The 14,858-nt window shown below is 30.0% G+C and overlaps 1 protein-coding gene across 1 annotated transcript in view; it reads left to right on the top strand.

Moving 5' to 3' along the window:
* Positions 1-14,858, top strand: part of LOC117774963 (sodium/potassium/calcium exchanger 3-like) — a 44,553-nt gene that overhangs the window by 16,513 nt on the left and 13,182 nt on the right. The window contains exons 6-8 of the mRNA XM_034607726.1: positions 639-742; positions 832-906; positions 999-1,024. Of these exons, the coding sequence (XP_034463617.1) occupies positions 639-742; positions 832-906; positions 999-1,024 (205 nt within the window). The remainder of the gene's footprint in view (positions 1-638; positions 743-831; positions 907-998; positions 1,025-14,858) is intronic.

The following is a 14,858-nucleotide window of genomic DNA, read 5'->3' as shown; positions in this document are numbered from 1 at the left end:
ATAGTCTAGTGTGTGTTTGTGTGTGTGTGTGTGTGTGTGTGTGTGTGTGTGTGTGTGTGTGTGTGTGTGTGTGTGTGTGTGTGTGTGTGTGTGTGTGTGTGTGTGTTTGGTCCAGCTATTACTCACGTTGTGGGGACCCAAATCTGTATACACACTCACATTATGGGGACTTGTCTGCCTTATGGGGACAAAATCAAGTCCCTGTAATGTAAAATCATTACATTTTAAAGTGAAAACGTGTTTTAAGGTTAGATTTAGGTTTGGGTTAAGTTTAATATTAATATTAGATTATGGTTAGGTTAGAATAAGGGTTAGGATTAGTCAGTTAGTAATTATTAGGTTTCAGTGAGTCTCCAGCAAATCAATGTAAGTCGATGTAATGTCCTCTAAAGGGTCTGTGTGTGTGTGCGTGTTTTGCTTTTGTGTGTGTGTGTGTGTGTGTGTGTGTGTGTGTGTGTGTGTGTGTGTGTGTGTGTGCGTGCCAGGTGTCTGTACAGCTGCCCACAGAATCCGACAGGAGATGACAGACTGCTGCAGTGATTTTTATCTCATCTGAAACCAAACAAAGCGAGACACTGAATGGACACATCTGACTCCCTCTCTCTCTCCCCCCGTCCCTCTGTGTCTCCCACCCGCAGGTGTTTTCATCACTAAAGGAGACGTCGGCGTCGGCACCATCGTGGGCTCGGCCGTCTTCAACATCCTGGTCATCATTGGCCTGAGTGGGATCTTTGCAGGCCAGGTAGACTTTTAAACAAAATGTTTTTACCAACATCTTCTGTGTAGATCTCACAGAGAATGAACACTAACATTTTTAACTTCACTCCTCAGACAGTGGTTTTGACATGGTGGTCTCTGTTTAGAGATTCCTCCTACTACATCCTCTCTGTACTGGCGCTCATCATGGTGAGATCTGCTTTCCTCCTCGGGAATCAACCTGTTTGTAGCTTTGACTTTTCCACATTGTGTTTAATTAATCTATTTTGTTCTCGCTCTAGGTTATCTATGATGCCAGAGTCGTCTGGTGAGTTCATACACTTTGAATTATGTTATATTTTTTATTCCTGTGTTATACTGTCTGTCAGGTGTCCGCATGTAATTTCAAAATTGGTCCAAACCTTCAGGGAAAGAAGATGTGATTAGATTTTGATGGTCGAAGGTCAAAGGTCAAGACCAAACAAAAGGGTCTTTTCCTTGTGAACGTGATGTGATACCTCAGGAAGACCTCCAGGGGATCTTTTCATATTTTATACAGACTTTCACAGATGAACTGATGGTTGAACTAAGGTCAAGGTCACAGAGACCGCGCAAATTTCCCCACTGTGGGATGAATAAAGGATTATCTTATCTTATGAATGTGTTATCTTAAGCCTCAAGGGAATCCTTTCAGATTTGGCATGAACGTTCAGTTGGACACAGATGAAATGATTAGATTTGAGTGGTCAAAGGTAACAGTGGCCTTTTGACCGGTTGATTCAAAGATGAACTGGTAAGATTTCAGTCAAAGGTCACCGTGACAGTCCCAGAGGGTTAAGGCCAGAGGATGTCAAAACTCGTACAGATTGTTTAAAATGACATGATTTTATGAGTCTGGAAAAAAAACGTTTTTAGACTGAAATTGCACCGGTTGTAGGAGGTGAACGACCACTTCTGCCTAAATGTTGCAGTAGTTGCTTTATTTATTGCATGAGACGATGTTTTACAATGTTTTAACAGATACTAAAAGTATAAATCAGTTGAGGTTTATTCTGGAGGCTCAGCTTGTTTGAAAGGTCTTTAAACTTCCTGCTCTTTCTTTAAACGTGGAGAAAAGGAGCTGAAATTCCTGTTTACACTAACTCACATTTACATCATCGCTGAAACGTCACCGATTTACTTTTAGGCTCATTTAAAAAAAGCAAAATCACAATAATACTGTTCCATTATAATGTATGAATAAATATGATGCTCTGAAAAATTGTTTTCATCAAGCAGTGCTCATATGATCACATTTCTGTAGCAGCACTCCCACAGTGGCTGTGTTCTGCATTCAGATGTGGAAATTCGTCTCCTTCGCCTCAGGCTCTGATTGGTGTCACGACCTCTTCCTCAAACCTGTGTCATCACAATCATGAGGTTGAGGGTGTCAACAAGGTGATTGTGCAGTCCGTGATTGAGCAGCACGTTGAATCGATTCAGTTCAAAAAAACAAAACAGCTCGATGTGTGTTTCCAGTCAGCCACTGCTCATTACAGAGTCGGCGCAGGTTCAATTTAAAATCTGCTGTCAGATGACTTTTCATTTGTCTAATTTGTGTGGAGGAGGTCTGTGTCATCTGTGGCAACCACTCAGCAATTTGGAGCTTGTTAGATTGATTTAGAAATAGTTGTTGCATTGATTTCTTTTGTGCAGACTTTTCCTTCTAAACACGCTCATTTATGCTTCCAAGCTGTTGCGAATGTTTTCTTTTGGCCTTTAAAAAAAATGGGCTTTCCATTGTTGTATATGTCAGTGGTTTTAATGAAAGAGTAGATTTAATCCTGGATTTAATGTCAGTGCTTTCCTCAGTGATAAATGACAGACAGTTATTGAGTTGCAGCGAGCGGAGCCAAAGCCGCTTGGCTGTATTTCACCTCACCCCCTGTTCCTCTGGATCCACTGTGGCAGATTTGTGTTGTAGCTGAGTTTGCCAAGTCACTGCATGCTCACAATATCTGAGTCTGCACATGTGCAGCAGTGCGGCCTCAACAGGCTCAGGGGGACAGCAAGAGATCAGTGTGGGTGCTTGTTAGGGAGGATGTGCACACACAGGTACAGTGTGTGAGTAGAAGTGTGCAAAGCTTCTTATGTGTTGTGTTGCATTTGTTTTCCATGTGGATAATATGACTAAACCCTCCTAAAGGAAGTCTCTCTCTGCAACTTTAAATGTTCATGACTAAATATAAATTGATATAAGTTCACAAAAGAAACATTTTGAGTTACATCTATAAGATTAATGAAGAACTGGGATTATTTTTTTTGCAAATTGCAATAATCTTTACATAGTATAGTATAAGATAAGATAAGATAAAATAGGACAAGATAGGTAAGGTGAGACTAGGGCTACGTTGTAGCACTAATGGGCCCGAGCACACGCATTTTGAAGCCTGTTGCGGTTAGTGGAGAGAGCGATCAATGACCAAGCGCACGCGTTGCATGCGTTTTGCGCACTGCGGCAAGGACAAACGCTTCACTTCCTGCGTCTGTCGAGCGATGTCGATCCTTGCCTGCTAATTGCTCATTACGGTCCACGCTATCAATTGCACATCACACTGTGAAAATTTTATGTAAATTGAATGATAGTTGTAAAACAAAGCTTACTTCCTGTTGCCAGACTAATATCTGTTCAAGTAGGGGCTCTGATGTAAGCGTGAGCAATTTTGTGTCAATTGGACAATGTTACAACAACATAATTATCACACTGATCAGTAGGTGGCGCTATGACCCTGCACTAATATTAATATATGGAGCGTCCGTCTGTCCGTCCGAAAAAAAAAAAATACGGACAGACGGACGAAAATCTGTCCGTCTGTCCGTCCCAAAAAAAAAAAAATACGGACAGACAGACGGACGAAAATCCGTCCGTCTGTCCGTCCAAAAAAATAAATAAACCAAGCACACGTCTCTGCGTTGCATGCGTTTTGCACACTGCGGCAAGGATAAACGCTTCACTTCCTGCCTCCGTCACGCGATGTCGATCCTTGCCTGCTAATTGCTCATTACGGTCCACGCTATCAATTGCACATCACACAATTCATTATTAATCTTAACGTAACGTAACGTAACTAAAAGTACGGAAGTAACTAAGTAACGAAATGTAACGAAAAGTAACGAAATGTAATGAAAACTAACGGAAAGTAACGTAACGGAAAGTAACGTAATGCAACGTAACGGAAAGTAACGTAATGCAACGTAACGTAACGTACAGTCACGTCACGTCACATCACGTCACGTAACGTCACGTCACGTAACGTAACGTAACGTAACGTAACGTAACGTAACGTAACGTAACGTAATGTAACGTCACGTAACGCAACGTCACGTAACGCAACGTCACGTAACGCAACGTCACGTAACATAACGTAACTAAAAGTACGGAAGTAACTAAAAGTACGGAAGTAACTAAGTAACGAACAGTAACGAACAGTAACGAACAGTAACTAAGTAACGAAAAGTAACGGAAAGTAACGGAAAGTAACGGAACTAACAGTAACGAAAAGTAACGAAAAGTAACGGAAAGTAACGTACAGTAACGTAACGTACAGTAACGTAACGTACAGTAATGTAACGTACAGTACGTAACGTACAGTAACATAACGTACAGTAACATAACGTACAGTAACATAACGTACAGTAACATAACGTTGCGTTGCATGCGTTTTGCACACTGCGGCAAGGATAAACGCTTCACTTCCTGCCTCCGTCACGCGATGTCGATCCTTGCCTGCTAATTGCTCATTACGGTCCACGCTATCAATTGCACATCACACAATTCATTATTAATCTTAACGTAACGTAACGTAACTAAAAGTACGGAAGTAACTAAGTAACGAAATGTAACGAAAAGTAACGAAATGTAATGAAAACTAACGGAAAGTAACGTAACGGAAAGTAACGTAATGCAACGTAACGGAAAGTAACGTAATGCAACGTAACGTAACGTACAGTCACGTCACGTCACATCACGTCACGTAACGTCACGTCACGTAACGTAACGTAACGTAACGTAACGTAACGTAACGTAACGTAACGTAATGTAACGTCACGTAACGCAACGTCACGTAACGCAACGTCACGTAACGCAACGTCACGTAACATAACGTAACTAAAAGTACGGAAGTAACTAAAAGTACGGAAGTAACTAAGTAACGAACAGTAACGAACAGTAACGAACAGTAACTAAGTAACGAAAAGTAACGGAAAGTAACGGAAAGTAACGGAACTAACAGTAACGAAAAGTAACGAAAAGTAACGGAAAGTAACGTACAGTAACGTAACGTACAGTAACGTAACGTACAGTAATGTAACGTACAGTACGTAACGTACAGTAACATAACGTACAGTAACATAACGTACAGTAACATAACGTACAGTAACATAACGTACAGTAACGTAACGCAATGTAACGTCACGCAATGTAACGTCATGTAACGTCACGTCACGTCACGTAACGTAACGCAACGTCACGTAACGCAACGTAACGTAACGCAACGTCACGTAACGCAACGTAACGTAACGTAACGTACAGTAACGTACAGTAACGTAGTGTAACGTAGTGTAACGTAACGCAACGTAACGTAACATTGCTAAACTAAAAGTACGAAAGTAACTAAAAGTACGAAAGTAACGAAAAGTAACGAAAAGTAACGAACAGTAACGAAAAGTAACGAAAAGTAATGGAAAGTAACGGAAAGTAACTAAGTAACGTAACGGAAAGTAACGTCACGTCACGTCACGTAACTAAAAGTACAAAAGTAACTAAAAGTACGGAAGTAACTAAGTAACGAAAAGTAACGAACAGTAACTAAGTAACGAAAAGTAACAGTAAGTAACGTAACGGAAATTAACGTAACGTAACGTCACGCCACGTAACGTCACGTCACGTCACGTAACGTAACGTAACGCAACGTCACGTAACGCAACGTCACGTAACGCAACGTCACGTAACATAACGTCACGTAACGCAACGTCACGTAACATAACGTACAGTAACGTACAGTAACGTACAGTAACGTACAGTGACGTAGTGTAACGTAACGCAACGTAACGTAACATTGCTAAACTAAAAGTACGAAAGTAACTAAAAGTACGAAAGTAACGTAACATTGCTAAACTAAAAGTACGAAAGTAACTAAAAGTATGAAAGTAACGAAAAGTAACGAAAAGTAACGAACAGTAATGAAAAGTAACGAAAAGTAATGGAAAATAACGGAAAGTAACTAAGTAAAGGAAAGTAACGTCACGTCACGTCACGTCATGTAACGGAAAGTAACATAATGTCACGTCACGTCACGTAACTAAAAGTACGAAAGTAACTAAAAGTACAGAAGTAACTAAGTAACGAAAAGTAACGGAAAGTAACGGAAAGTAACGGAATGCAAGGTAACGTCACGTAACGTAACGTACAGTAACGTAACGTACAGTAACGTAACGTAACGTAACGTAACGTAACGTACAGTAACGCAACGTAACGTAACGTGACGTAACGTCACGTCACGTCACGTCACGTCACGTCACGTCACGTCACGTCACGTCACGTCACGCAACGTCACGTAACGTAACATAACGCAACGTAATGTAACATTGCTAAACTAAAAGTACGAAAGTAACTAAGTAACTAAAAGTACGAAAGTAACTAAAAGTACGAAAGTAACTAAGTAACGAAAAGTAACGAAAAGTAACGAAAAGTACAAAAGTAACTAAAAAGTAACGAAAAGTACAAAAGTAACTAAAAAGTAACTAAAATTACAAAAGTAACTAAAAGTACAAAAGTAATTAAAAAGTAACGAAAAGTACAAAAGTAACTAAAAGTACAAAAGTAACTAAAAAGTAACGAAAAGTACAAAAGTAACTAAAAAGTAACTAAAAGTACAAAAGTAACTAAAAAGTAACTAAAATTACAAAAGTAACTAAAATTACAAAAGTAACTAAAAAGTAACGAAAAGTACAAAAGTAAGTAAAAGTACAAAAGTAACTAAAAGTACAAAAGTAACTAAAAAGTAACGAAAAGTACAAAAGTAACGAAAAGTGCAAAAGTAACTAAAATTACAAAAGTAACTAAAAAGTAACGAAAAGTACAAAAGTAACTAAAAGTACAAAAGTAACGAAAAGTACAAAAGTAACTAAAAGTACAAAAGTAACTAAAAAGTAACGAAAAGTACAAAAGTAACTAAAAAGTAACTAAAATTACAAAAGTAACTAAAAGTAACCAAAATCACAAAAGTAACTAAAAGTACAAAAGTAACTAAAAAGTAACGAAAAGTACAAAAGTAACGAAAAGTACAAAAGTAACTAAAAAGTAACTAAAAGTACGAAAGTAACTAAAAGTACGAAAGTAACTAAGTAACGAAAAGTAACGAAAAGTACAAAAGTAACTAAAAGTACAAAAGTAACTAAAAAGTAACGAAAAGTACAAAAGTAACTAAAAAGTAACGAAAAGTACAAAAGTAACTAAAAAGTAACTAAAATTACAAAAGTAACGAAAATTACAAAAGTAACTAAAAAGTAACGAAAAGTACAAAAGTAACTAAAAAGTAACTAAAAGTACAAAAGTAACTAAAATTACAAAAGTAACTAAAAAGTAACGAAAAGTACAAAAGTAACTAAAAGTACAAAAGTAACTAAAAAGTAACGAAAAGTACAAAAGTAACTAAAAGTAACTTTTTAGTTACTTTTGTACTTTTAGTTACTTTTGTACTTTGTTACTTTTTAGTTACTTTTGTAATTTTAGTTACTTTTTAGTTACTTTTGTAATTTTAGTTACTTTTTTACTTAAAATTATAAAAGTAACTAAAAAGTAACGAAAAGTACAAAAGTAACTAAAAGTACAAAAGTAACTAAAAGTACAAAAGTAACTAAAAAGTAACGAAAAGTACAAAAGTAACTAAAATTACAAAAGTAACTAAAAAGTAACTAAAAGTACAAAAGTAACTAAAAGTACAAAAGTAACTAAAAAGTAACGAAAAGTACAAAAGTAACTAAAAGTACAAAAGTAACTAAAAAGTAACGAAAAGTACAAAAGTAACTAAAAGTACAAAAGTAACTAAAAAGTAACGAAAAGTACAAAAGTAACTAAAAGTACAAAAGTAACTAAAAAGTAACGAAAAGTACAAAAGTAACTAAAAGTACAAAAGTAACTAAAAAGTAACGAAAATTACAAAAGTAACTAAAAAGTAACGAAAAATACAAAAGTAACTAAAAAGTAACTAAAAGTACAAAAGTAACTAAAATTACAAAAGTAACTAAAAAGTAACTAAAAGCACAAAAGTAACTAAAAGTACAAAAGTAACTAAAAAGTAACGAAAATTACAAAAGTAACTAAAAAGTAACGAAAATTACAAAAGTAACTAAAAAGTAACGAAAAGTACAAAAGTAACTAAAATTACAAAAGTAACTAAAAAGTAACGAAAATTACAAAAGTAACTAAAAAGTAACGAAAAGTACAAAAGTAACTAAAAGTACAAAAGTAACTAAAAAGTAACGAAAAGTACAAAAGTAACTAAAAAGTAACTAAAAGTACAAAAGTAACTAAAATTACAAAAGTAACTAAAAAGTAACTAAAAGTACAAAAGTAACTAAAAGTACAAAAGTAACTAAAAAGTAACGAAAAGTACAAAAGTAACTAAAAAGTAACGAAAAGTACAAAAGTAACTAAAAAGTAACTAAAAGTACAAAAGTAACTAAAAAGTAACGAAAAGTACAAAAGTAACTAAAAGTACAAAAGTAACTAAAAAGTAACGAAAAGTACAAAAGTAACTAAAAGTACAAAAGTAACTAAAAAGTAACTAAAAGTACAAAAGTAACTACAAGTACAAAAGTAACTAAAAGTACAAAAGTAAGTAAAAAGTAACGAAAATTACAAAAGTAACTAAAAAGTAACGAAAAGTACAAAAGTAAGTAAAAGTACAAAAGTAACTAAAAAGTAACGAAAAGTAAAAAAGTAACTAAAAAGTAACGAAAAGTACAAAAGTAACTAAAAGTACAAAAGTAACTAAAAAGTTACTTTTAGTTACTTTTGTACTTTTCGTTACTTTTTAGTTACTTTTGTACTTTTCGTTACTTTTTAGTTACTTTTGTAATTTTAGTTACTTTTTAGTTACTTTTGTACTTTTAGTTACTTTTGTACTTTTAGTTACTTTTTAGTTACTTTTGTACTTTTAGTTACTTTTGTACTTTTCGTTACTTTTTAGTTACTTTTGTAATTTTAGTTAATTTTGTACTTTTAGTTACTTTTGTACTTTTAGTTACTTTTGTACTTTTCGTTACTTTTTAGTTACTTTTGTACTTTTAGTTACTTTTTAGTTACTTTTGTAATTTTAGTTACTTTTGTACTTTTAGTTACTTTTTAGTTACTTTTGTACTTTTAGTTACTTTTGTACTTTTCGTTACTTTTTAGTTACTTTTGTACTTTTAGTTACTTTTGTACTTTTCGTTACTTTTTAGTTACTTTTGTACTTTTAGTTACTTTTGTACTTTTCGTTACTTTTTAGTTACTTTTGTAATTTTAGTTACTTTTGTACTTTTAGTTACTTTTGTACTTTTAGTTACTTTTGTACTTTTAGTTACTTTTGTACTTTTCGTTACTTTTTAGTTACTTTTGTACTTTTAGTTACTTTTGTACTTTTCGTTACTTTTCAGTTACTTTTGTAATTTTAGTTACTTTTTTACTTAAAAGTACAAAAGTAACTTAAAAGTAACGAAAAGTACAAAAGTAACTAAAAAGTAACTAAAAGTACAAAAGTAACTAAAAAGTAACGAAAAGTACAAAAGTAACTAAAAAGTAACTAAAAGTACAAAAGTAACTAAAAGTACAAAAGTAACTAAAAAGTAACTAAAAGTACAAAAGTAACTAAAAGTACAAAAGTAACTAAAAAGTGACGAAAAGTACAAAAGTAACTAAAAGTACAAAAGTAACTAAAAAGTAACGAAAAGTACAAAAGTAACTAAAAGTACAAAAGTAACTAAAAAGTAACTAAAAGTACAAAAGTAACTAAAATTACAAAAGTAACTAAAAAGTAACTAAAAGTACAAAAGTAACTAAAAGTACAAAAGTAACTAAAAGTACAAAAGTAACTAAAAAGTAACGAAAATTACAAAACTAAAAAGTAACGAAAAGTACAAAAGTAACTAAAAGTACAAAAGTAACTAAAAAGTAACGAAAATTACAAAAGTAACTAAAAAGTAACGAAAATTACAAAAGTAACTAAAAAGTAACGAAAAGTACAAAAGTAACTAAAATTACAAAAGTAACTAAAAAGTAACGAAAATTACAAAAGTAACTAAAAAGTAACGAAAAGTACAAAAGTAACTAAAAGTACAAAAGTAACTAAAAAGTAACGAAAAGTACAAAAGTAACTAAAAAGTAACTAAAAGTACAAAAGTAACTAAAATTACAAAAGTAACTAAAAAGTAACTAAAAGTACAAAAGTAACTAAAAGTACAAAAGTAACTAAAAAGTAACGAAAAGTACAAAAGTAACTAAAAAGTAACGAAAAGTACAAAAGTAACTAAAAAGTAACTAAAAGTACAAAAGTAACTAAAAAGTAACTAAAAGTACAAAAGTAACTAAAAGTACAAAAGTAACTAAAAAGTAACTAAAAGTACAAAAGTAACTAAAAGTACAAAAGTAACTAAAAAGTAACTAAAAGTACAAAAGTAACTAAAATTACAAAAGTAACTAAAAAGTAACTAAAAGTACAAAAGTAACTAAAAGTACAAAAGTAAGTAAAAAGTAACGAAAATTACAAAAGTAACTAAAAAGTAACGAAAAGTACAAAAGTAAGTAAAAGTACAAAAGTAACTAAAAAGTAACGAAAAGTAAAAAAGTAACTAAAAAGTAACGAAAAGTACAAAAGTAACTAAAAGTACAAAAGTAACTAAAAAGTTACTTTTAGTTACTTTTGTACTTTTCGTTACTTTTTAGTTACTTTTGTACTTTTCGTTACTTTTTAGTTACTTTTGTAATTTTAGTTACTTTTTAGTTACTTTTGTACTTTTAGTTACTTTTGTACTTTTCGTTACTTTTTAGTTACTTTTGTACTTTTAGTTACTTTTGTACTTTTCGTTACTTTTTAGTTACTTTTGTAATTTTAGTTACTTTTGTACTTTTAGTTACTTTTGTACTTTTAGTTACTTTTTAGTTACTTTTGTACTTTTAGTTACTTTTTAGTTACTTTTGTAATTTTAGTTACTTTTGTACTTTTAGTTACTTTTTAGTTACTTTTGTACTTTTAGTTACTTTTGTACTTTTCGTTACTTTTTAGTTACTTTTGTACTTTTAGTTACTTTTGTACTTTTCGTTACTTTTTAGTTACTTTTGTACTTTTAGTTACTTTTGTACTTTTCGTTACTTTTCAGTTACTTTTGTAATTTTAGTTACTTTTTTACTTAAAAGTACAAAAGTAACTTAAAAGTAACGAAAAGTACAAAAGTAACTAAAAGTACAAAAGTAACTAAAAAGTAACGAAAAGTACAAAAGTAACTAAAAAGTAACGAAAAGTACAAAAGTAACTAAAAGTACAAAAGTAACTAAAAGTACAAAAGTAACTAAAAAGTAACGAAAAGTATAAAAGTAACTAAAAGTACAAAAGTAACTAAAAAGTAACGAAAAGTACAAAAGTAACTAAAAGTACAAAAGTAACTAAAAAGTAACGAAAAGTACAAAAGTAACTAAAAAGTAACGAAAAATACAAAACTAACTAAAAAGTAACTAAAAGTACAAAAGTAACTAAAATTACAAAAGTAACTAAAAAGTAACTAAAAGTACAAAAGTAACTAAAAGTACAAAAGTAACTAAAAAGTAACGAAAAGTACAAAAGTAACTAAAAAGTAACTAAAAGTACAAAAGTAACTAAAAGTACAAAAGTAACTAAAAAGTAACGAAAAGTACAAAAGTAACTAAAAGTACAAAAGTAACTAAAAAGTAACAAAAAGTACAAAAGTAACTAAAAGTACAAAAGTAACTAAAAAGTAACTAAAAGTACAAAAGTAACTAAAATTACAAAAGTAACTAAAAAGTAACTAAAAGTACAAAAGTAACTAAAAGTACAAAAGTAACTAAAAGTACAAAAGTAACTAAAAGTACAAAAGTAACTAAAAAGTAACGAAAATTACAAAAGTAACTAAAAAGTAACGAAAAGTACAAAAGTAACTAAAAGTACAAAAGTAACTAAAAAGTAACGAAAATTACAAAAGTAACTAAAAAGTAACGAAAATTACAAAAGTAACTAAAAAGTAACGAAAAGTACAAAAGTAACTAAAATTACAAAAGTAACTAAAAAGTAACGAAAAGTACAAAAGTAACTAAAAAGTAACTAAAATTACAAAAGTAACTAAAAAGTAACGAAAAGTACAAAAGTAACTAAAAGTACAAAAGTAACTAAAAAGTTACTTTTAGTTACTTTTGTACTTTTCGTTACTTTTTAGTTACTTTTGTAATTTTAGTTACTTTTTTACTTTTAGTTACTTTTGTACTTTTAGTTACTTTTGTACTTTTCGTTACTTTTTAGTTACTTTTATAATTTTCGTTACTTATTAGTTACTTTTGTACTTTTAGTTACTTTTGTACTTTTAGTTACTTTTGTACTTTTCGTTACTTTTTAGATACTTTTGTACTTTTCATTACTTTTGTACTTTTAGTTACTTTTGTACTTTTAGTTACTTTTGTACTTTTCGTTACTTTTTAGTTACTTTTGTACTTTTAGTTACTTTTGTACTTTTCGTTACTTTTTAGTTACTTTTGTACTTTTAGTTACTTTTGTACTTTTCGTTACTTTTTAGTTACTTTTGTACTTTTAGTTACTTTTGTACTTTTAGTTACTTTTGTACTTTTCGTTACTTTTGTAATTTTCATTACTTTTGTACTTTTAGTTACTTTTGTACTTTTAGTTACTTTTGTACTTTTAGTTACTTTTGTACTTTTAGTTACTTTTGTACTTTTAGTTACTTTTGTACTTTTCGTTACTTTTTAGTTACTTTTGTACTTTTAGTTACTTTTGTACTTTTCGTTACTTTTCAGTTACTTTTGTAATTTTAGTTACTTTTTTACTTAAAAGTACAAAAGTAACTTAAAAGTAACGAAAAGTACAAAAGTAACTAAAAAGTAACTAAAAGTACAAAAGTAACTAAAAAGTAACGAAAAGTACAAAAGTAACTAAAAAGTAACTAAAAGTACAAAAGTAACTAAAAGTACAAAAGTAACTAAAAAGTAACTAAAAGTACAAAAGTAACTAAAAGTACAAAAGTAACTAAAAAGTGACGAAAAGTACAAAAGTAACTAAAAGTACAAAAGTAACTAAAAAGTAACGAAAAGTACAAAAGTAACTAAAAGTACAAAAGTAACTAAAAAGTAACTAAAAGTACAAAAGTAACTAAAATTACAAAAGTAACTAAAAAGTAACTAAAAGTACAAAAGTAACTAAAAGTACAAAAGTAACTAAAAGTACAAAAGTAACTAAAAAGTAACGAAAATTACAAAAGTAACTAAAAAGTAACGAAAAGTACAAAAGTAACTAAAAGTACAAAAGTAACTAAAAAGTAACGAAAATTACAAAAGTAACTAAAAAGTAACGAAAATTACAAAAGTAACTAAAAAGTAACGAAAAGTACAAAAGTAACTAAAATTACAAAAGTAACTAAAAAGTAACGAAAATTACAAAAGTAACTAAAAAGTAACGAAAAGTACAAAAGTAACTAAAAGTACAAAAGTAACTAAAAAGTAACGAAAAGTACAAAAGTAACTAAAAAGTAACTAAAAGTACAAAAGTAACTAAAATTACAAAAGTAACTAAAAAGTAACTAAAAGTACAAAAGTAACTAAAAGTACAAAAGTAACTAAAAAGTAACGAAAAGTACAAAAGTAACTAAAAAGTAACGAAAAGTACAAAAGTAACTAAAAAGTAACTAAAAGTACAAAAGTAACTAAAAAGTAACGAAAATTACAAAACTAAAAAGTAACGAAAAGTACAAAAGTAACTAAAAGTACAAAAGTAACTAAAAAGTAACTAAAAGTACAAAAGTAACTAAAATTACAAAAGTAACTAAAAAGTAACTAAAAGTACAAAAGTAACTAAAAGTACAAAAGTAAGTAAAAAGTAACGAAAATTACAAAAGTAACTAAAAAGTAACGAAAAGTACAAAAGTAAGTAAAAGTACAAAAGTAACTAAAAAGTAACGAAAAGTAAAAAAGTAACTAAAAAGTAACGAAAAGTACAAAAGTAACTAAAAGTACAAAAGTAACTAAAAAGTTACTTTTAGTTACTTTTGTACTTTTCGTTACTTTTTAGTTACTTTTGTACTTTTCGTTACTTTTTAGTTACTTTTGTAATTTTAGTTACTTTTTAGTTACTTTTGTACTTTTAGTTACTTTTGTACTTTTCGTTACTTTTTAGTTACTTTTGTACTTTTAGTTACTTTTGTACTTTTCGTTACTTTTTAGTTACTTTTGTAATTTTAGTTACTTTTGTACTTTTAGTTACTTTTGTACTTTTAGTTACTTTTTAGTTACTTTTGTACTTTTAGTTACTTTTTAGTTACTTTTGTAATTTTAGTTACTTTTGTACTTTTAGTTACTTTTTAGTTACTTTTGTACTTTTAGTTACTTTTGTACTTTTCGTTACTTTTTAGTTACTTTTGTACTTTTAGTTACTTTTGTACTTTTCGTTACTTTTTAGTTACTTTTGTACTTTTAGTTACTTTTGTACTTTTAGTTACTTTTCAGTTACTTTTGTAATTTTAGTTACTTTTTTACTTAAAAGTACAAAAGTAACTTAAAAGTAACGAAAAGTACAAAAGTAACTAAAAGTACAAAAGTAACTAAAAAGTAACGAAAAGTACAAAAGTAACTAAAAAGTAACGAAAAGTACAAAAGTAACTAAAAGTACAAAAGTAACTAAAAGTACAAAAGTAACTAAAAAGTAACGAAAAGTATAAAAGTAACTAAAAGTACAAAAGTAACTAAAAAGTAACGAAAAGTACAAAAGTAACTAAAAGTACAAAAGTAACTAAAAAGTAACGAAAAGTACAAAAGTAACTAAAAAGTAACGAAAAATACAAAACTAACTAAAAAGTAACTAAAAGTACAAAATTAAATAAAATTACAAAAGTAACTAAAAAGTAACTAA

The sequence above is a fragment of the Hippoglossus hippoglossus genome, chromosome 14 (genome assembly GCF_009819705.1).
Source record: "Hippoglossus hippoglossus isolate fHipHip1 chromosome 14, fHipHip1.pri, whole genome shotgun sequence".
Classification (NCBI taxonomy): domain Eukaryota; kingdom Metazoa; phylum Chordata; class Actinopteri; order Pleuronectiformes; family Pleuronectidae; genus Hippoglossus; species Hippoglossus hippoglossus.
The sequence above is the reverse complement of the archived record's forward strand: the minus strand, read 5'-3'. Positions and strand labels throughout refer to the sequence as shown.